Genomic DNA, 24,225 nt, shown 5'->3' with positions numbered 1-24,225 from the left:
CATCGTTTAAACCTAAATGATAGCATGCTCGACCAAACAACCAAAATCACAAAATAAAAATTAGAACAATCGGTTTGCATAAAAACCATGAAACCTAGTATAGCATGCTTCGGACTTGAAACAAAGTGATTACATTCTTGATTTTTATATAATAAATTTTCAAATAACATAACCATGTAACTCACATTAAAATTAGAATTATAACTTGATCTAAGTATTAAATCTTGTAGGTCATGACAAAAACTTCATCAAAACAAATGATCAAACCTGAGAGCCTCTAGATTGACTTTTAAATAAACATTTGCATGTTCATCAACACTCTATCAAAGATCTAAACCATAACTCTTCAAAATAAACTCTTAACACATAGATCAAATACCCAAAACAAAATGTATGAAAATTAAAGCCATAGGACCAAGTTCATAGAACTAAAATCACAACCAAAGCCAAAACATAAACTGTTCTGAGTCAATCGATTTCTAACACTTTGCAGTCATGCAAAACTCTTTTATAAAAATACTAACATGCTTTGAATCAACTCATAACTTACATATAAACATGTTGGAACTTCACCATATCAAGATATACCCACTATTTCACAAAAAATATCACCAAACTTTCAAAGTTCCACACAAACATTAAAATTGTCAACACTTAAACCTTTCCATCATCAAACCCAACTTTCATCCATCAAGACTCCAATAAAAATTTACCATTATATACCCATGTAAACTATACTCAATAATAAACAAAATAAAAGAGAATTGAGCCATATACATTAACTTATCAAGGACTGGAATGCTAGAACACAAGCTGCTAAAAAACTCTCTCAACTCTCTCGGTTTCTCTCCTGGAAGACAAGTGAAAAAATACAAAGTATGGGAAGCAAATGGGGTGGACGTGGGTATAGGTTAAGGGCTGACATGGTGGGTGTTTGAATGATCTATGGATGGGAGGGGGAGGGTGGCTGTTGAAAAAGAAGAGGAAAAAGGGTTGCACAACAGCTGAGTTTCTATTGTTGTTCTTGCTAAATTAGGGAGGGGGGGGGGGGGGAGGGGCTGATGTGGGGTGGTTTGATATGCTATCAAGTCACTATTTGGGGCCGATCATGAGGTAGAATGACATCCATGGTATGAACTTATAAGGAAGATGAAACTTGCTCAAGAAGCTTGGGCTAAAATGTGGTTTTGGTTGGGCCAAAAATGAGCTTAATTGAATGGGCTCAATTTGGGGTTTCATTATGGTTTAGTTAGGGTTTAGGCTATGGTTAATCTAAAAGCAATTTCTTCTTTGTCAAATATAATTACTAAGATGTAAGCGAGTGATTAAGGGTGTAAGAGTGTAAAATTAGTTGTGTGAGAGTGATTCAACCAAGTGAGAAATCACTTAATTAAAACCGAGTGGTTTAGGGTTTGGAACCTAATTTAGGGTTTTGATTTCCTCAAAAGATTTAGGGTTTCTGTTGGCTTCCAATGATTTGGGGTTTTATTGGGGTTGAAACCCTCTTGTGGTTGACCAAATAGTGTTTAGTGTAAGAGACATGATCACACGACTTGATTTACACTTTGACACTTACACATTTGTCCCTCACTTGACATGTGTTTTAGGGTTTCCAAGTGGATGGTTAGGATTGTGCCATGTCTCCAACTACAAAGTATTCCTAGTGATCCTAAGTGACGATTTGACAACTATTTGAACTAGTTACCATGTGGCACTCTCTCGAAGTGTTATTATTCATTTGAGAAACTTGAAAATTTTTATTACATCATAAAATCCTAAATATTCATACGAGTCTAATGGTGTAATTTGTCTCGTAAAATTTTAGTCTCAAGTACCTTGATTAAATAGAAAGGCACTCTCATTCACTATTCATCCAAAAAACACAACTTTTTATTTCACCGTAAAATCCTAAATTTTCATTCGAGTCTATTGGTGCAATTAGTTTTATAAATTTATACTCCTACATGCCTTAATTAAATAGAAAGGCAACTTCGTCAACATAGTGGATTGGGATCCGACTACACTGATGGACAAAAACCTGAATTCCTTTCGAGAGTTCACTACGTTTCTAGGGTATAAAGAAATTCACATATTGAATTTCAAAGAAATTCGCATATTGAATTTCTTTCAAATCGTTACAATCACTGTTACATGAGTGTGAAAAATCCTCCCCCTTTAAGGACCTTGCCCATAAGGCGCTTTTATGCTTCTAAACTTCCTTTGTAGTTGAGACAAGTTTTTTTCCTTTAAATTTCTTGAAATGACCAATAACATTCTCATTGATGGTATCACGCTTGTTGATCAAATTCTTGCAGATAACCTTGAAGATTTTGTTTTGTTGTAGCATTTACTTGGAGATTTTCAGGGGAAGGTCTTCACAATTCACAATACCCTTGACAAAGCTATGATATTTGGGGTTCAACTCCTCCCTACCAATAGCCACACTGCTTCAACATTTGGAAGCGTCAAACTTAAACAAAAAGATAAAGAGAAATTATTAACTTCTAGCTCATTATAAGTGATCCAGTCAAAATTTCCATTCTCTACACCATTTATTGCAAAGCCCATAATTATAGCCTAGAAGGAAACAACATATTGGGAAAACATTTGGTCAAAAACCTCTTTTGTAGGCTCATCCTTTCCAGCTTTCTCAAACCCTGACAAAATTATGGTGTAAGTACATACATCAGGTTAGACCCCTTCTAAAATGATGGAAGTCATTTTACTACTCAACCTCATATTTTTTCTTCCACGAGCAATTATCTCCTTGAGAGTGCTTGTCAAAGACAACTGAAAATGTGGCTATTCTAGATTCAAGCACTGGTTCACAAGATGAACTTGAGAGACAAACATGATATCTTCCCTATACTGCTCTAAAATCCCTTGCTCCTCAAAATGGCTTAGAGTTCTCCATAAATTAGAAAAGAAAATCTGCTCCCTTTGTCCAAAAACAGCATAAGACCAAGCAATATTCCCAAGTTGATCCCTATTAATACTGAGTACGGAAGATTATATAACTTAATCATCGTTAAGATTCTTACTGCTTCCTTCAATACCATCTATAGTTTTTTTACTCAAGTAGCCTTTAGATTGGCTAGTCTTTGAAGACACCAACCAGAGACTCAAGCAAAAGGTCAACATGCTCCTCATATGGTGATCTCATATATTTTGACAAACCAGTCATAGTGTTTTGGCTTCTTTGGACCTCTACATCAACTCGATCTACCATACCTTCACTTTTGCTTACTTTCCTCATTAAGTAACTATTTGCAACTTCTACCACTTCACTCCCACCTAGAACTAGATAAAGACTAGTAGCTGTCATTTTATCTAGAAAATAATCAAGATGACAATAATAAGCCTTCTCAAATGTATCCAAAAGCACCCTTATAAACATGACGATGAATATCATCCCCCATAAAATACTCATTATTGAATTTTTCTAGCCACTTCTCATCATCAGAATTGATGTTTTAATTTAGTGTGTTCTTTGTCATGACTCTAGAGACCTTATTATCTTTTATAGAGATGTACGAGCTAGGTCTGCAAAAAGTAGCATTGTTATCTCCATAGTCTAATACTTCAAGAATTTCTATCATTAGGATGTTCTTCACATTAGGAGCCAGAACTACACATGAAAAAATAAAAAATAAAAAATGGTGAGCCGGACCAAATCGTTTGTAACCGATTCAGTCTGGTATTGGTTTTATTTTTCTCAAAATTAGTCTGGTTCCGATTTTCCTTTTTCTAACATCGAACAAGACTCGTTCATATATATATATATATATATATATATTTAATTTTTTATATTATATAAACTATTTTTATATGATTTTTTATATTATATATAAATTATATAATTATATGTAAAATAATTTTATATTATATGCTAATTTACTAAGTAATATAACATTGAAATTTAAAATCCTATTATTCATGTATAATAATAATCTAATAACATAAAATTAATATAACAATTAATATAACATAATTTTAATCTTAAACATAAACATTTGATCATATGTATATTAAGGATAAATACATTTTATAGCATAATAAATTATAACATATATTCTTTTTGATAAATACAGTTCTATACATTTGATCATATATACTCATATAAAAAGTATGTGTAACTATCATATAATCACTAAAATATATAATCAAATATATAAATAAGTTAGACACTAACATATTATCACTAGCATACATAATCAAATACTATATTACTATATGATATATATATATATATATATATACACACTAATACTAACACTAATACTATTAGTAATCCACTATATATAAATAACTATATAAATCACTATAATATTAGTATAACTAGTAGTTATATTAATATACTAATACTATGTCACTATATAATCTACTATATATTACTATATCACTATAGTATAGTTATACTAACTATATAATCCACTAATACTATACTAAAACTGAAAATTCGGACTGGACTAGTAAAATTGAAAGTACCGGTTTAGGAGTATAATTGGTGTGGTATTAGTTCTTTAAATATTAAAACCGATGTATACTAGTTCAGTTCCAAATATGTCTAACATAGGACTAGTTACACCCCTAGTTAGGACATTTTGGTCTAAACATTCATTGTAAAAATCCTTAAAAGTGAACCAGCCAATTTGATTGAGAAACTCTAGCTTCCATTACCCAAATTCCACAGTATAGTATTTGTTAATATGTTTCAAGAACACAAACTCATAATTTTTTGCATTGCCAAAGAAAATTCTAGCCTAAAGCAACACAAAGAAGGACAACACTAAATTGTGCAAAGAGTTCTTCCACATGTATCATTTCGCTAATGAGTCTCAAGCCCCCACAAAATCACAATTTCAAGTCTTCGAGTGGTCTACAACACTTTTCAACAGTAGCTAAACCTGGATCTCCAACGTAACAATCTTGTAAATCCAGAGACTTCGACGACGTGCACATTTGAGATATAGATATTAAACCCATACTTGACACATTATGACACCAACCTAAGCTCAACTTCTCAAGCATTTCATCCAACATCTTCCTCATTTAGCTTACATGAATTTCAAGACTTAGCCAATTTTGCAAGAGAAACGTACCTTGCGCCTTTAGACCTTCTCCTCTATCTGCAGAGATGTTGTGTACCCTATTATCAACCTGTGGTCTTTCACAAAATTTCATTGCTTTTAGAATGTAGTTGGCATCATGGAGCTCAAATGGGGTGCTGTAAGAGTCAAAATGCACCTGTTGCATATTCTTATTTATTCCTCATTAGAAGTACTTCTCGGAAGCAATAGATGCATCATGAGGGTCCAGTGAACTTTTTGTTTGCTCAATATACCTCTTACTAGGCATTTCCACCAACCTTCTGAAGCATTGCAACTACATGTTTCAAACAACAAAACATGAACAATCCAAAGTTTATGGGTATTCTCTTTACTACCTTAGCTTGTTTGAAACTCATTTACAGCCAACTCATCCAAACGATTAATTTAAAAGAATCCTACCTTCTGTGGTTTTACTACTTGGTGTGCAATGGAACAACTATCCTCTTCATCTTCATTTCTTGCCAAATTTGATATTTGCAAAAATGACAACAGACCATTCGTATGACTGTTATTCAGCTTCTCTTTGGATATATTTGGAAGTGACTTGCGCTTCACGCAATTGATGTATTCTCCCACCATGTACACCTTGAAAATCACCTTGCCGTGGTTTACAAACTCCTTTAGCACGAATGGTGTTTTCAGCCTCTTCAACTTGTTGAATTTAACACCAAGCACATCTCGTGCGAATTCGAGTTGCCATTCGTAGACACCTGCTTCACTGTCACCAAAGACCTTATGCTGTATGTATGTTTGAAGTTACCAAAATATAAGAACTCTGGGCAAGATCTCCGATGGAAAAGCACTAAGGACCCCCACCAAGTACGCTTCAACCACCAGAGGAGTCAAGAAGTCCCATAGATGTGGGATGGACTTTCATGGATGCCATACAAGATGTGGCCCTTTGTTTGGGATTCCTACCATGGAGGAGATTTTCTTAGCAACAACAGACACCTAAGTGAGATTAGTACCTAATGGTGTGTTGATTTCAACACGGTCGTGTTACCACACACTCATGCAAGAGTATGTGTTATTGAGATCCATCTCGATTGCTGGGTCCTTATCTTTTATAGTCGGTGGTTACTAGGTACGTCTGACGAAATGGAAAGAAACAAAAGAAGGTGAGGTCGATCTGATCGTTGAGCAAAACTCTCTGGCTCCTTTGCTTCATTTTGGTTTGCAGCTGTAACCGTGGCAAATGGCGTAAAACTCATTTCAACCTCGCTTGATTCCTAAATAATATTTTTGATTACTATAGAAATCTCATCCATAGCTACATCCATGGTTGCATTGGTTTCTTTTTTCATGTTAGCAATCTTATCTCCAAACCTTTCTAGTTGTTGTCAATACACTTCATAGCTTTGTTTCATATGAAGAACTAAATATTTCATTAATTCCATGACTGTTAACATAGAAACCAGTGTCTCTCTAATACCAATTTGTAACACACTCTTAAGTTTTACACAAATAATCTCACTTAAGAGGGTGAGGACCTCCTAGACAGAGAAGGAAGAAGAAGATAGAAATGCTTCGAATTAGTTTTTGCTTGCCATTTCAAGAGAGGCGTTCTTTACCTATACTAACAAACCTCTTCTAACTCACGGGACAAGGACCAACCCACTAAAATCAAAGGAAGATAACATAAGCTTAAAATGTCTATCAAAGTAGGAAGTGGGGCAATGAACAATAACATGCAAATCAAAGAGATGGTCATAGGAAAACACTTAACCCATTGACTGAGCCCAATTTTTAAATTCTTATTACCCAACCTAAACCTACCATGGCTTTGGCCCCTAGGGTCACTGTTATAGAAGTGTTACACGTCTACAATTCATTGGGAGAATGGTACCTGATCAAAGTAATTTTTAACCCAGCTAGACCAAATGGACTGTGCGTACAGTTTCACAATTTCACATTTAGTACCACTGGTGTGCAATAAGAATGGGCTAATTAAAATAATTGCCAAATAGTATACAAGTTAATAGTTTGAGTTGAAAAGATAATAAGCTTTTTTCCCATATGATACAACTCTGGATTAATTTGAGTTTAAGCAAGCATTTCTCAAGCTGGGTTCTTGATATGGTCGCTTCTGATAAGAAATCACGCATAATGCTGCAATAAGGGGTGTAAACCAATTTGGTCACTCCTCCAAGACATTGATCACTTTAGCTTCAAAGTAATTTCTTGTTCCTTCATGAAAACGAAATTAAGACCTTAATAGCAATGCGGCAGCAAGCTCAACGCTTTCCTGTGTCGTAGTCGATAGATCTTCAGTTCACAAAAGGCACCCCAGAAGGAACTCCTTGGGCATATTCCACATACTGGGACCCAAAGAATTGCCTCAAGAAATACTCTTCATATGGAATTCTTTGTGCAAAGAAGCGCCAAACAATAATTGCAAATGCAATTGTTGATATGGGATTACAAAGCATTATCTGAGTACCAACAGACCAGATGATGAATCCACAATATCCAGGATGTCGGATAAACCTATAGATTCCATGAGTAATCAGTTTGTGATGCTCCTCATGATAAACCTTGATATGATGCGTGAATGCCTGACCGGCAGTAATGATCGCTGCTTTACGTATGACTTCGCCAATTATAACTATTGCCAGGCCCGAATTGCTTAGCCGCCAGGGTTCTTTCAACCCAGGAAATAAAACAATTTCAATTAAGTACTCCAGCAATGAAAATAACATTGCGAAAAGGTAGGCTTTGCTGATCAGAAGAGACTTAGGGGTGATGTTTGATAACCCATGCATGGCAACTGCTAAAATATATTCAGAACTGTGAAAGAAGAGTATTGCAAGGAACATCTGAGATAACTGTCTGTAAGCTGTGCAACTGAAGATTTCTGTCATTTTTAGGAAAATAAATGAAATTAATTGTTTCAGATGCAGTGTAGTGAGACCTCTAGCATTTAGCTATCTCAGCAACAGGCTAGATCATGAAAATTTTCGGGAATTCAGACATGATAAAGATGCTGAACAACAAAACATTGGTACTGAAAAATGAATCTACAAATCATCTCCGAGATGCTTTAAGAGGAGATCGCCTGCAAAATGGAACTAGGATCACAACAAGAGTTTAGAGACTTGTGTACAAACTGTATAGATGCAGTGCTTCAAAATTGCCTATCATCATCCTCCAACATGGCATCTGCAAAAAAGCACAAACTTTCAACGTATAATGGAAAAAAGGTAAGCTAGCGTAGCCATGAAGACATCTGATGGAATGAGGGGCCCTTACATAATTCATACCACTCACCATTAAAAATAATAGAATTGAACTGATATGAGACCATGAACAAACTGCTCAGAACCTTATCAAAGGCAAGAGGGGACTACTACACGAAGAGTGAAAGAATCATAGACAACCTCAGAAGTAGTTTTGGTAATGAATCTAAATGATTGGGATGTACTTCGGGTAAAACATAAGAGTTAAAAACATGGGATAAGTTGACATTGATCTCCTTGTGGAACCTAAAAGCACAATGATTTTGCTATCTTGGATCATCTATCAGTAATATTAGAAAGGAAATGTCTTATAAAAAAAATATATATATATATTAGAAAGGAAATGTTTCTCACTGAATAGGGAAAAAAAGTACAATTTTCTGACAGTTTGTAAAAGGCTAAAGATATGTATGTACTTATATTCCAAGAAAATAACAAAGAGAAACAAGAGAACCTCAGTTATTTATGAATAATTTTGGTTTAAAAAGAAAAAGAATTTAAAAAATGGAACCATGCAACAATTGACTCCATAGATGCACCTTCTGCATAATACCTACAATTTTGTACATGAAGGTGGTGAATGGGAACCCACATTGCTTGGAAGGGAGAAGTTCAAGCCCTTTATAATGATTCCAAGAAATTTAATATATAACCTTGACTAGTCCTTTAGGAGTATGGGCCAGATGTGGCTTGGGCTTTCCTAGGGTCATTATAATTATAGGCGTAATGAATCCGGTTTTGGACAAAATCTAGGACTGAACTGGTACCACCGGTTTTGCATTTTTTTAAAACTGATTACACACCGATTATTCCCCGAAACTAGTACCTTCTGGTTTTACCCGTTCCAGTCAGGTTTTCCAGTTTTAATAAAATGCAAATTTCTAAAAAGAAAATCTGTTTAAAAAAAAAAAAAAACTGCTTAAAAAAATCTGTTTTATTGAAAAAACTGTAGTCTATTACAAAAATCTGTTATATAAAAAAAAAAATCTGCAATAAAATAAAAACTGAAAATTGAAATCTGGTTTAAAAAAAAAAAAAATTCTGCTCTTACAAGTCCAAAAGTCTCACAATTCACAAAGCACAAGTCTAAATTCCAAAGTCTAAATTACAGCTACTCCAAAAACCCAACAAATTACAAGTCCAAATTTCAAAAGTCTAAATTACAAGTTCAAATTAAAAGTTCCAATTACAAGTCCAAGTTACAAATCCAAATTACCAGTTTAAATTAGAAGTTCCAATTACAACTACAACAAATAGCTATGCACCAACTCCAATAGTCAATTCAACAAACCTTGTAATTGTATGAAAGTAAATCAAGCAGTTAATTCTAATAAAAAGTTATTAATTAGTAATTACATCAAATTGAAAAGAAAAAACCTTGAGAAAAGATACAAAAGATGACATACCTTAAATTTAATCATCTCCCACCAAAGAAGTAGGTCTTGAAAAACTCCCTAGGTCTTCCTTGAGCTCTACACAAAAAGAAAAAAAAAAGAATAAGCATAATAATTAAAAAAAATTATTAATATGATATACACCTTAGAGACAGTAAAAGAAAAGGTGAATATGCTACATACCTATGTCAAATTTCTCAAACTCCTCAACATCATCCATTAAAGTGTGAAGGTTAATCGGGGCAGAAGAAGAATGAAGCCAATTCTGTGTACAAATAAGGGCTTCTACCATAAGTGGAGATAGGCTACTGCGGAAAGGATCAAGTACTCGATCTGCTGTGCTAAAAGCCGACTCAGATGCCATTGTAGATATCGGAATTGCAAGAACATCCCGCGCAACTCTTGAAAGCACACGGTATCTAAAGGAGTTAACCTTCCACCAAGTCAACAAGTCGAATTTCGCATCATCTTTTTCACATTTTTCAGATAAATATATCTCCAATTCAGATTTACTCTCCAAAGCGTTTTCCAACTCCAAACGCTTCTTAAGAGCCATTTTAAGTGATTTGTAAGCATCTTGACCTACACAAGTAGTTGAACTTGTAGTACTAGCCCCTCCCATGCTTGATTGGCTCATAATTTGATCTTGTGCCCCAACATCACTTTCGTTATTTTCACAATAATTATTGTACAAACGAGTCAATGCATCTTTAACCCGACCCACCAACATACAAACTTTCTCATTGTCATCATCATATAATTCTTCAAAACAAAATCCTAGACAACACATTTTATATCGCGGATCAAGAACCAACCCAATATACAACAAAAGATTCATTTTTTCAAGATTTCCCCAATACTTCTCACATTTAGATTTCATACTAAATGTCATTGTCCTCAAATTATGAGGCCCTTCTACACACTCCAAATTAATTGCATATTTAATTGTCACTAGCTCAAGTGCAAAACAGTTGCAAGTGACATAATTGGCCCCTGAGAAACGTAAGGTTGCATCATAAAAAAGTTTTAGAAATTTTACAAACAACCTACTCTTATCCCAATCATCCTTGGTTGGAGGCCCTAACTTGGATGCTCTGCCTTTACCCAACTCACTAATACCATCATCATCCTCACTATCATCTTCCCAAATGCTCTTAACATATTCCTTATCTTCATTCTCCAGCCGTTGAAATGCTTTTTGAAACTTTTCAGCCCTATCCAACATCATATAAGTGGAGTTCCAATGAGTTGCTACATCTAAGCATAAACCACTTTTATTGGTAATATTCTCACTATCACAATATTGCTTAAATGTATTCCACCTTTGTGGAGAAGATTTCACATACTTCACAGCCCCTCTAATTCGTGCAATTGATTGATCATATTCTTTCAACCCATCCCGAACAATCAAGTTCAAGATATGAGCACAACATCTCATATGCAAGAACTCATGTTCCAAAATTGTATCCTTTATATTCCTTGTCTTCCTTTTGATATAGGAAACTGCCTCATTATTTGAATTTGCATTATTGAGTGTAATTGTAAATATTTTGGGCCTCCCCCATTCAAGCAAACACATTTCGATTTTTTCACCTAGCGTCTCTCCCTTATGTTTTTCCACTTTACAAAAATTGATAACTCTTTTGTGTATTTTCCAATTCTCATCAATAAAATGTGCAGTCAAACACATGTAGTTAAAATTTTGCACGGATGTCCATATATCCGTGGTTAAACAAATGCGCTGCCCCTTAAGAGCACTTTTCAACTTGTCTTTCTCTCTCAAAAAAAGTTTGTAGATATCTTTTGCAATTGTAATGCGTGATGGAATCCCATCCCATCTAGGTTGCACAACAAGCATAAATTTCTTAAAGCTCTCCCCTTCCACAAATCTAAAAGGAAGCTCATCAACAATCAACATTTCTGCTAAAGCTTCTCTACAAGCCTCAACACTAAAAGCAATAGGTAAAAGCCCCCCACTGCTTTCTCCAGACTTGAAACTTAATAAAGATTGGTTTCTATCCACTTTCCTAAGTGGAGACTTCTTACATTTTTTTTCTAAGTGCCGCAACATTGATTTTGTGCCATTTATATTAGGATCACAAGCATAAGTCATCCCACAAGAGTTACACGCAGCCCTAGGTCTTGACTTATCCTCAGTTTGAATCTTTGTAAAATAATCCCAAACTACAGATCTTTTCCTACCACTCCCAGGACCAGTAGATGGCTTACTTACATTAGATTTGAGAGAAAGCGGATCATTAGTCGCTATTGATTCCATGGTCCTTTCTGTTGAAGGTTGAACATCGTCGGGTGTTTCTAATTCATTTGAAGGATCCATCTATAAAAAAAAAAATCAACAATAAGTTATAACAATGAGTATAACAGCTTTATTAACTGATTTAGGTTTAAAAAAAAACAATGTTTGATCATGATGATTTCAAGTATGTAGAAATCATAACTCACATATGGTTTTGAGTAAATGAAAGACTCTTAACAACATGAAGTGCATCTATATAAATGAAATGAAAGACTCTCTCTCTCAGAAATTAAAATGAACAAGCAACAATTACTGTTTTTCAAATTATATGATTAACATTTTGTAACGTAATTAGAAAAATGCACAGGCTTGAAACAGAGTTAGAGAGCTTAAAGCCATCATCAAACAAACCTTCCTCATATCAATTCGATTATTGCTGAATCCGAAACTTTGATTGAAAAAAAGAAAAGAAAATGTTTAATTCCCTAGTTATCCAAACTAAAGAAATTCTAGACATTTCCAAAGCCACCGTAATTCATGGGTACCTAAATAAATCAGGAAAGCAGCCAAACAACAAAAAAGGAAACCCTACATACATACCTGCCTAAACGTATGAAATCAACACAGACCCACTCAAACACAGAGATAAGTTCACAAAAAAAAAAAAAAAAACCTTTTTTAGTTCCTTCGAAAACAGAAACGATTATGTTATTTTCTTTGTCTGAATTCCGGTACAAGAATCACTGTAAATACAACCATACAATGAGGTAGAGAAATGCGAGAGAGAGGAAGAGCAAGTACCGTGAGGGGAGGTGCAACGGCGAGACTCTGTGTGCGACAGGAACGGCACGAGAGTGAGGCCGTGAGGGGAGGTGCAACGGCGAGAGTAAGGGACCACTCGGCACTGACCAGTGTACGCGAGAGAGGGGGCGATGCGAAATGCGACTTGCGATTTGGGCCCTATGGCGTGGGAGGAAACGCGAGAGACTCGGGACTGAGAGGCGGAGACAGTGCGGAAGAGGGGCATGGCGTGTTTTAGAGTTTAGGGGGCATGCTGCATTTGAGAGGATCGGCGCCGTTTAACTTGATCTGGGGGACATTGGAGAGGAACGGCGCCGTTTCTATTGATATATACATATTAGTATTATTATATGCATTAATTATAGTGATTAGAATAACTATATATTAATATTTATTAATTGTTATAGTGAGTTTAATTTATTATAACTATATTATCGATAGACTATAGTGATAGTATTAGTATAGTAATTTAATATTAGTATTATTATATCATTATTTTATATATGATTATTTAGTATAATGATTTATATATAGACTTAAAAGTATATTACTAACAGTAATATAGTATTGGACTATAGTATTATTATAAATGTTAGTATTAATTATAGTGATTAGAATAATTATATATTAGTATTTGTTAATTGTTATGGTAAATTTAATTTATTATACTAATATATATTAGTATTACTTTTTTTTTTTTTATAAATATATTAGTATTACTAATTTACTGATGTCTTATGTACTTATCAAAAGAAAAAATATTAAGAATTTATTAAGCCATCAAAATTTAGTAATAATATTTGAGTGATTTTCTTTCTTTTTTGGTTCTTACTTCTTATGATAAAATGTTATTAATATATCTATTTTATGTTTAAAGCATATGATCAATTAAATTTTCATATTTAAGATTAAACTTTTATTTTATAAATTATAATAACATTATCTTATATATAATTATAATTTATATTATTATATATGTTATATATAAAAATTATATATAATATAAAACATATTATATATAATATTAAAAAAATAATTTAAAATATAGATTAAATAGAACTGGTCTGCTCCAGGCAAAAAATGTCCAGAACCGAAACTGGACTAGTTTTATGATTTTTTTTACACCCCTAATCATAAATGATGTTAGAGCCAAATCTAACAAGAATTGTAAGACCTGAGTAGTGCCACCAATGATGGAACGGCCCGGCGAGGATATCGGGCATCTAAGCGTGTAAGATTGTAATACCTCGAACTATGTATAAGAAGATGCTAGATAAGATCCCACATTACTAGGGAGGGAGATGTTTAAGCCCTTTATAATGATTCTAAGGGATTTAATTATAATCTTGACTAGTTCTTTTGGAGAATTGGCCCAAATGTAACTTGGGCTTTCCTGGGGTCGTTACAGTCTCCATACTTTCTTTTATGGGAAACCGAAACAGCATAAAACATAAAAAGTCAGTTTTAGTTTCTTGGACGCCATAAAATAGACACATCAAGGCCTTTTCCTTTATTTACAGTCAAAGGCAATTTTATAAAACTGAACTGCAGGAAACTCGAATAGCAAATTTTTTTTGATGAGTAAACTCGAATAGCAAATTAGATGAGGAAGATTATTCTTAATAATTTTCATTTAGAAATGTTAGTGAAGGTGTAAGTGAATTTTACCGGTTAGTCTTACCTTTCACCCATTAATAAAATAAATCATCCCGTACCATTCACTGATCTTTCTGGAAGCTGATCCCAATCTATCATCAAAGAACCTAGTCTTGAGGAGAAATTATGGTTCTCTTAATGGCTAATCTACTTAGGTCCATTTTTCTATGAAATACAAACAGTTTTGGAGGCTTCCATTTAAGCCATGCACACTTTAGATCTTCATGACACCTCCATCACCACAGCATGAGCTGGGGGCAGCTCTGAATGGATGCCTACTTAAAACTTCACTTTCAACCTTGTCAACAACACTGAAAATTATTTTTGGGATGTAAAGTTTGGTTACCCAATTATATGATTAGTGGTTGAAATTAAGTCCCTTCGCTCCACAGTGGTCTTCGAAACCACAACTGAGGCTCCCTTAGCATCCAAGCGAGTAATGAGGTAAAAAACCTAGATAACAAATTCCTAGAGTGTATCGTCAAACATGGCTGTTCTAATACCGGAGTAGCATGTTTAGAATTTCTAGTGATCTTGTAGTCACATATGAACACAGTACACATCCCCAAATGCTTATTCTAATACCAGAGCACATTCCTAAAATTCCCAGTGATTTTATTGTCATATATGATGACGCCATGCCATACCCGAGCTCTAAGGACTTAATTTGTTATATTTTTATTTCATTATGCATGATTTTTCTTAAAACTCTGATATTACTATTGTGTTAGTACTGATTGATTGTGTTTAAAATGTTGAAAGGCACCGATAGGTATCATGTTAATTTCAGTTTTATTGGTTTTATATACGGATTTGTATTTAGGTGTCAGTTAATGTAGTATTAAATGCTGACAGATTTCATTTATGGTAAAAAATTTGCTATAGAAGGCTTAGTATTAAAAAACTTGCTAAATTGGTACAATATATAGACCTGGACAGAGCAGGAAGGGCTGCCTGGAAGCCCATATAAAGCTTTAGGTTGAATTTATGGGTTCATTCTGTGAGATTCCAGGCAGCTCCTCCTGCTTTGTACCAGTCTAGATATGGTCCCACTTTGGCAAATTTTTTATATTTGCCTTCTCTAGCAGATTTGAGACCATAAACGATATATCTGTATTAAACACTATACTAACGTGCTTAATGTGATGTTTATGGTCGGAAAGGAATGAGAGGTGCTTTAACGATAAGGAGCATGGAGTGGGGGAAATCTGGAATTTTTTTGTATTCTCTCTTTTTCAATGGTTTTCTGCTATTGTTCTGAAGGGCGGGAATGTTCATGAGTTTTTATTTTTTTTACAGCTTACTAGAATGTAACTAGGTGTCTCACTTTGTATACTTCCTGTGTACTTGAGCATTGCCTAGTTTCTTCATATTCAATAAAGATTATTACTTATAAAAAAAAAAACACTGCACTAACTGACACTAAAATACATATCGGGTTAAGATCCCCTCAAGTTATTGCTCAAACGTAAGGTTCTAAAGTGGAGGAGTGTATAGACACATCATGCATGGAGCGAGTCCTCGAGAAATTATTGAGCATTTACTGCCGTCCAAAAAATCCTCTCAGGCAACAATAAATGTCGTAGGCCTACTTAATCTATCTCTTTCTCTCCCATTGAGGCCTTCAAATTCGGAATAGGATTTTCTCTATTTCACTTGAAATGTATGGTATCTATTTAGTGTAAAAAACAGGGCATTCTAATCGTTTTGCATCATATGACAAGTGAAATGACTAAAATACCCCATATTTTTTACATTAAATGGATACTATCTATTTCATTTGAAATGCAGAGGATCTTTCTCCCTCACCAAGAATCTGAGGGGATCTTTTCCATACAAATCGTCACTTAGAAACACAATAAACAGCAATTAACATGGTATCCATTGGTGCCTTCCAACATTTAAAACACAATCAATCAGCATTAAAATGATATCAAGATCAAACTTTAAGAAAAAATAAAGCATAATTAAAGAAAATATACTAAATTAAGTCCTTAGAGCTTACTATGACACCGTCCAAAGCCTAAAAACATATAATCTTCAGCCTCTTCAATTATTTTTTTCCCTAACAAAAAAGAACAGGAAGAGGAGAACAAATGTCTACCAAACAAAAGAACTAATAATAGAAATGACAGTGAGCAAAAGTCAGGAGAAAACAACCTGAGCATTAGTTTTTCACGTCTTCAAATTAACTAATTCTAGCCAGCTGTTTCACTCTCACTTGAGTAGAGAATTCATTTTCTCAATGCCCACAAGGCAAAACCTGAGACTCAAATTTCCATAAAACTTTTTTTTTTGTGGGATAAGTAAGAATCAAATTTTATTGAATCAAGTAAATAGGCGTAGTCCAAGTATATAGGAATTATACAAAAGTGAACACCTAGTCACAATTTAGGGACTAGAAAAATAATTTCCAAATAACTTTCTATTACAAAGTTTCCTCAGCAAACAAAAGAACAGTTATGATTATTCTCTTCAAAAGCAGAATACAAAATCAAAACCCAGAATTCATCAAATGAACCAAATTACATGGAAATTAATGTACATAGAAACATACAAATAACTCGAATCTTATGATCTCGTTATGGTCATTTCACTTAAACCCAAATAGTCGTACTAACCCAGTCAAAATGAAGAATTCACTTCTTATAAGCTTCCCAATCACAAAATATATCATACTCAATGATTCAACTTTTCTGCCGAAAAAACCTAAGGTTTTCTCCGGTACCAAACAGTACCGTTCTCATTTCTCTATTCAATCGCACGCTAAATATATCACAATCCAAGAATCTAAGAACACGCATAGTCACATCATATCCAAAACTCATCAAATTAATTCATCGTGGTAAAGCTTGATTAAGAATTACCTGATTACTGAGAGCTTACTCTTTCCAGAAAAAAGTGGCTCGGACGACCTGAGGAAGTTGACGACAAGTATCGAAATGATAGAAGATTCACTGAGGGAAGGAAAAAAGAAGCATGTTTCCGATGTCCGAGGGTGCTTCAGATTCAGTGCGCCAACCAGATGCTGGGAATCGGGTTGAGAGAGACAAAATGCACCAAAGAGAGTGACAGCGCCGGGCATGGCATTATTTTAAGAGTAATGTTATGTACAGTTATTTTTACGTGCATTCTATTGATATGATTGGCTGGATTAATTCTTTTTTAATATACAATCAATCATATCATTAGAGTGCACAAAAAAATCCATAAAAATGACTCTACATAAAATTTTCCTTTTTTTAAAAAAATGCTTTGATAAAAGAATTTTGTCTTCTACGAATAATATTATTTTTATTATAAAATAATTCTAATATATTATATAAAATAATATAAATTTATAAATTTGGTTTTTTTAAAATTTTTTATGATATATTTTATAAAGAAGTGTACGGTAAAATTATCTTTCTTTATGTAGTAGATTATTTTCTTACGAAAACTCTCTTGTCTCTTGCCTCTCCTTACATTTCACATGTATTAAAGTGACTTGAGATAATTTAAATGAAGAATGATATTTTTACTGATAATTGGGTTTAGAATTTTTTTTAATATATATATATATATTTTTATCTTAGTAATTAAGAAAGTATTTTTTTTAGTGATGTGAATTTTTTTAAAAAAAAAAATTAAGAATATAAAAAATGAATGAAAAAAATAAAAAAACCTTTTTGTTCTTCTCGTGACTTGTCTTGTGCTATAGCATCTGCTCTAAAATAAATTAAATTGAGTTGTGAATAATAATATTTTATGAATCCTATTAAGATTTGTTTAGCTTTTTAGATCGAGACATGTTTAACTTTTTAAGTTGAAATATATAAAATATATTGAGTGAGCTTAATATTTTTATAAGAAATTAAAAAAGTAATAGGTTTAATCAATAATTGATTTGAAATGAGTTAAACAACTAACACAGCATAAGAATTATTGAAACATTCATTAGTTAGAAACTTCCTATACAATTATTTTTATCTCGTCTCAATATTTAAATAATTTGTAATTTTAAATTTTTATATTTTTTATCTAATCAATTATCTAATCCTTATAACTTATCAATGCAAATGGAAGAGATGGTCATGGACCAACACTTCAATTATGAAATTCTTATTACCCAACCTAAACCTACCATCGCTTTGACCCATAGTGTCACTATTATAGGAGTGTGACACCTTTACAATTCAAGACCAGCTAGACCAAATGGATTGTGTGTACAGTTTTGAAATAGACCTCATTTGATTAAACATTTAAGTTGAAATGAGATGTTTTATTGAAAGTCAAATAAAATATTATTATAATATAATTTTTTAATATTAATTTTGTTTTAAAATTTAAAAAAGTTAAATTTTTTATTATATTTTATATAGAAATTTAAGAAAATTACAATGATTATATGAGATCAAATAAAATGAGATAGTTTAATTTTGTGTAACCAAACTGGCCCTATACCACTTATGTGCGATAAGAATGGGGGTGAATTAAAATAATTGCCAAAAAGGATACAAATTAATAGTTATGAGTTGAAAAGATAATAAACCTTTTTTCCCATATGATACAATAACTCTGGATTAATTTGAGTTTCTGCCAACACAAAATCAACAGAAGTTGCGTGATTTCTTATCAGAAGTGAACATAACAAGAACCCAGATTGAGAAATACCAGCAATGCGGCAGCAAGCTCAACGCATTCCTGTGTACGTAGTCAATAGATCTTCAGTTCACAAAAGGCACCCCAGAAGGAACTCCTTGGGCATATTCCACATACTGGGACCCAAAGAATTGCCTCAAGTAATGCTCTTCATATGGAATTCTTAGTGCAAAGAAGCGCCAAACAACAATTGCAAATGCAATTGTTGATATGGGATTACAAAGCATTATCTGAGTACCAACAGACCAGATGAAGAATCCACAATATCCAGGATGTCGGATATACCTATAGATTCCATGAGTAATCAGTTTGTGATGCTCCTCATGATGAACCTTGATATGATGTGTGAATGCCTGACCAGCTGTAATGATCGCTGCTTTCCGTATGACTTCGCCAATTATAACTATTGCCAGGCCCAAGTTGCTTAGCCACCAGTGTTCTTTCAACCCAGGAAATAAAACAATTTCAATTAAGTACTCCAGCAATGAAAATAACATTGCGAAAAGGTAGGCTTTGCTGATCAGAAGAGACTTAAGGGTGATGTTTGATACCCCATGCATGGCAACTGCTAAAATGTATTCAGAACTGTGAAAGCAGAGTACTGCAAGGGACATCTGAGATAACTGTCTGTAAGCTGTGTAACTGAAGATTTCTGTCATTTCTTGGAAAATAAATGAAATTAATTTGTTTCAGATGCAATGTAGTGAGACCTCTAGCATTTAGCTATCTCAGCAACAGGCTAGATCATGAAAATTTCCTGGGATTCACTTCAGACATGATAAAGATGCTGAATGACAAAACATTGGTACTGAAAAATGAATCTCCAAATCATCCCCGAGATGCTTTAAGAGAAGATTGCCTGCAAAATGGAACTAAGATCACAACAAGAGTTTAGAGACCTGTGTACAAACTGTACAGATGCAGTGCTTCAAAATTGCCTATTATCATCCTCCAACATTGCATCTGCAAGAAAGCACAATACTTTCAAGGTAAAATGGAAAAAAGGTAAGCTAGCGTAGCCATGAAGAGATCTGATGGAATGAGGGGCCCTTAAATAATTCATACCACTCATCATAAAAATAATAGAATCGAATTGATATGAAACCATGAACAAACTGCTCAGAACCTTATCAAAGGCAAGAGGGGACTACTACACTAAGAGTGAAAGAATCATAGACACAACCTCATAAGTAGTTTTGGGAATGAATCTAAATGATTGAGATGTACTACGGGTAAAACATAAGAGTTAAAAACATGGGATAAGTAGACATTGATCTCCTTGTGGAACCTAAAAGCATAATGATTTTGCTATCTTGGATCATCTATCAGTAATATTAGAAAGGAAATGTCTCACTGAATAGGAAAAAAGTAGAATTTTCTGACAGTTTGTAAAAGGCTAAAGATATATATTTACTTATAGAAAGATCCTAGATTCTTTCTATGCACCTTCTCCATAATACCTACGATTGTATACATGAAGGTGGTGAATGGGAACCCACATTGTTTGGGAGGGAGAAGTTCAAGCAATTTATAATGATTCCAAGAAATTTCATATGTAACCTTGACTAGTCCTTTTGGAGTATGGGCCTAGATGTGGCTTGGGCTTTCCTAGGTCATTATAAATGATGTTAGAGCCAAATCTAACAAGAATTGTGGGACTTGAGCAGTGCCACCAATGATGGAACTGCCCGGCGAGGACGTTGGACATTTAAGGGTGTAAGATTGTAATACCTCGAACTATGTACAAGAAGATGCCAGTTGAGATCCCATGTTGCTTGGGAGGAAGATGTTTAAGCCCTTTATAATGATTCTAAGAGGCTCAATTATAACTTTAACTAGTCCTTTTGGAGAATTGGCCCAAATGTAACTTGGGCTTGCCTTGGGTAGTTACGGTCTCCATACTTTCTTTTATGGGAAACCCAAACAGCATAAAACATAAAAAGTCAGTTTTAGTTTCTTGAAGGACATAAAATAGCCACATCAAGGCCTTTTCCTTTATTTAAACTCAAAGGCAATTTCATAACACTCAACTGCAGGAAACTCGAATGGCAATTTTTTTTTTTTTTAGTTTTGATAAGTAAACTCAAATAGCAAATTAGATGAGGAAGATCATTCTTAATGGTTTTCATTTAGAGATGTCAGTGAAGGTGTAAGTGAATTTTACCAGTTAGTCTTAGCTTTCACCCATTAATAAAATAAATCATCCCGAATCATTCACTGATCTTTCTGGAAGCTGATCCCTATCTATCATCAAAGAACCTAGTCTTGAGGAGAAATTATGGTTCTCGGTTATCCAGTCAGTTAACGGCTAATCTACTAGGTCCATTTTCTATGAAATAAAACATTTTTGGAGGCTTCCATTTATGCCATGCACACTTCTAGATCATCATGGCACCTCCACCACCACAGCATGAGCTGGGGGCAGCTCTGAATTGAGGCCTACTTAAAACTTCACTTTCAACCTTGTCAACAACACTGAAAAATTTTTTTGGAATGTAAAGTTTGGTTACCCAATTATCTGGTTAGTGGTTGAAATTAGGTCCCTTCGCTAGAGAGTGGTCTTGGAAACCACAACCGAGGCTCCCTTAGACTCCAAGTAAGTAGTGAGGTAAAAAACCTAGATAACAAATTCCTAGAAAGCATATCATCACACATGGCTATTCTAATACTGGAGTAGCATGTTTAGAATTTCTAGTGATCTTGTAGTCACATATGAACACAGTACACATCCCCAAATGCTTATTCTAATACTAGAGTACATTCCTAAAATTCCCAGTGATTTTATTGTCAAACATGAAGACACCAAGCCATACCTGAGCTCTAAGGACTTAATTTGTTATATTTTTCTTTCATTATGCTTGATTTTTCTTAAAAACTTGATATTAATATTGTGTTAGTACTGATTGATTGTGTTTAATGTTGATAGGCACCAATAGGTATCATGTTAATTTCAGTTTTATTGTGTTTTATATGCGGATTTGTATTTAGGTGTCAGCTAATGTAGTATTAAATGCTGACAGATTTCATTTATGGTAAAAAATTTGCTATAGAAGGCTTAGTATTAAAAAACTTGCCAAATTGGTACAATATATAGATCTGTACAGAGCAGGAAGAGCTGCCTGGAAGCCCATATAAAGCTTTAGGTTGAATTTATGGATTCAAAAAGAATGCCTTGACTGAAATCAAGGGAAAGAGCTTCTAGAATCCAAAAATCAAAAAATTCAACCTACAGCATTCTACACGATTCTAGGCAGCTCCTCCTGCTTTGTACAAGTCTAAATATAGTCCTACTTTGGCAAGTTTTTTATATTTGCCTTCTCTAGCAGATTTGAGACCATAAACGAAATCTGTGAGCATTTAACACTACACTAACTGACACTTAAATACACATCGAGTTAAGATCCCCTCAAGTTATTGCCTGAACGTAAGGTTCTGAAGTGTATAGACGCGTGGAGCGAGTCCTCAAGAAATTATTGAGCATTTACTGCTGTCCATAAAATCTTCTCAGGCAGCAATAAATGTCGCAGGCCTACTTAATCTGTCTCTTTCTCTCCCATTGAGGCCTTCAAATTTGGAATAGGATTTTCCCCATTTCACTTGAAATGGATGGTATCTATTTAGTGTAAAACACTGGGTATTCTAGTCTTTGCATCATGTGACAAGTGAAATAACTAAAATACCCCATATTTTTTACATTAAATGGATACTATTCATTTCATTTGAAATGGAGAGGATCTTTCTCCCTCACCAAGAATCTGAGGGGATCTTTTACGAGAGCAAAAACCAGGAGAAAAGAACCTGAGAATTAGTTTTTTCACGTCTTCAAATTAACTAATTCAACCAGCTGTTTCACTCTCACTTGAGTAGAGAATTCATTTTCTCAATGCCCACAAGGCAAAACCTGAGACTCAAATTTCCAAATAACTTTTTTTTTTTTTTTGGATAAGTAAGAATGAAATTTTATTGAATCAAGTAAATAGGCGTAGCCCAAGTATATAGGAATTATACAAAAGTGAACACCTAGTCACAATTTAGGGACTAGAAAAATAATTTCCAGATAACTTTCTATTACAAAGGTTCCTCAGCAAACAAAAGAACAGTTTTGATTATTCTCTTCAAAAGCAGAATACAAAATCACAACCCACAATTCATCAAATGAACCAAATCACATGGAAACTAATGTACATAGAAACATACAAATAACTCGAATATTATGATCTCGTTATGGTCATTTCAATTAAACCCAAATAGTCGTACTAACCCATTCAAAATGAAGAATTCACTTCTTATAAGCTTCCCAATCACAAAATATATCATACTCAATGATTCAACTTTTCTGCCGAAAAAACCTAAGGTTTTCTCCGGTACCAAACAGTACCGTTCTCATTTCTCTATTCAACCGCACACTAAATATATCACAACCCAAGAATCTAAGCAAACGCATAGTCACATCATATCCAAAACTCATCAAATTAATTCATCGTGGTAAAGCTTGATTAAGAATTACCTGATTACTGAGAGCTTACTCTTTCCAGAAAAAAGTGGCTCGGACGACCCGAGGAAGTTGACGACAAGTATCGAAATGATAGAAGATTCACTGAGGGAAGGTAAAAAGAACCATGTTTCTGATGTCCGAGGGCGCTTCAGATTCAGTGCGCCAACCAGATGCTGGGAATGGGGTTTGAGAGAAACAAAATGCACAAACGAGAGTTGCAGCGCCGGGTATAACTTTATACTAGCTAAAGTTCTATTTGGGGTTGCCGTAAAGAATGCCAAGGTCTAGGTGAAAAATACTTTCCTTCAATAACTGTAACTGTCAAAACAATTATTGATCCAGACGATATCTTCAGAAATCAGCAAGGCATTGCTCTAATTTCCCAGGCCGGTTTCAAGGTCCAAAAAAAATCGAGAGAGATATTATTTGCCTGTGATTAGCGGTGATAATCGGCCGGTCCGGATCAGAAAAACCAAAAGGATTTGATCGGTACTGGTCCTGATCGGTCTCGATCTGAATTTTAATGGATCGAAATTTTCGGTTCAGTACACGGTCTAGGGGTTTTCAATTGATCGGATCCAATGAAATTTAATTTTTTTAATTTATATATATTAATTATATAATAATTGTATAT

At 34.0% G+C, this 24,225-nt stretch overlaps 2 protein-coding genes across 10 annotated transcripts; both read right to left on the bottom strand.

The window, feature by feature from the left end:
• Positions 1 to 7,039: 7,039 nt before the first annotated feature.
• LOC122310500 (protein-S-isoprenylcysteine O-methyltransferase A-like) lies at positions 7,040 to 17,547 on the bottom strand. Of its 7 annotated transcripts, none has more exons than XM_043124404.1 (4): positions 17,323 to 17,547; positions 11,975 to 12,079; positions 9,754 to 9,819; positions 7,040 to 8,270 (listed from the first exon to the last, which is right to left on the bottom strand). In XM_043124404.1, exon 4 carries the CDS (start codon positions 7,970 to 7,972, stop codon positions 7,379 to 7,381), a length of 594 nt encoding a protein of 197 aa, XP_042980338.1. In that variant the 5' UTR covers positions 7,973 to 8,270; positions 9,754 to 9,819; positions 11,975 to 12,079; positions 17,323 to 17,547; the 3' UTR covers positions 7,040 to 7,378. The 7 variants fall into 7 exon arrangements, with proteins under 7 accessions (XP_042980338.1, XP_042980339.1, XP_042980337.1 ...); XM_043124405.1 differs by having other exon boundaries at positions 17,342 to 17,547; XM_043124403.1 differs by lacking the exon at positions 17,323 to 17,547 and adding an exon at positions 12,800 to 13,208.
• A 1,359-nt stretch (positions 17,548 to 18,906) lies between these two features.
• Positions 18,907 to 24,021, bottom strand: LOC122311008 (protein-S-isoprenylcysteine O-methyltransferase B-like). Of its 3 annotated transcripts, none has more exons than XM_043125342.1 (2): positions 23,604 to 24,021; positions 18,907 to 20,059 (listed from the first exon to the last, which is right to left on the bottom strand). In XM_043125342.1, the coding sequence occupies exon 2, from the start codon at positions 19,753 to 19,755 to the stop codon at positions 19,162 to 19,164; it is 594 nt and encodes a 197-aa protein (XP_042981276.1). In that variant the 5' UTR covers positions 19,756 to 20,059; positions 23,604 to 24,021; the 3' UTR covers positions 18,907 to 19,161. The 3 variants fall into 3 exon arrangements, with proteins under 3 accessions (XP_042981276.1, XP_042981275.1, XP_042981277.1); XM_043125341.1 differs by having other exon boundaries at positions 18,907 to 19,968; XM_043125343.1 differs by having other exon boundaries at positions 18,907 to 19,955.
• Between the last annotated feature and the right edge of the window lie 204 nt (positions 24,022 to 24,225).

This window comes from Carya illinoinensis, chromosome 5, assembly GCF_018687715.1.
Source record: "Carya illinoinensis cultivar Pawnee chromosome 5, C.illinoinensisPawnee_v1, whole genome shotgun sequence".
Lineage (NCBI taxonomy): Eukaryota > Viridiplantae > Streptophyta > Magnoliopsida > Fagales > Juglandaceae > Carya > Carya illinoinensis.
This window is presented reverse-complemented; position numbering and strand designations above follow the sequence as displayed.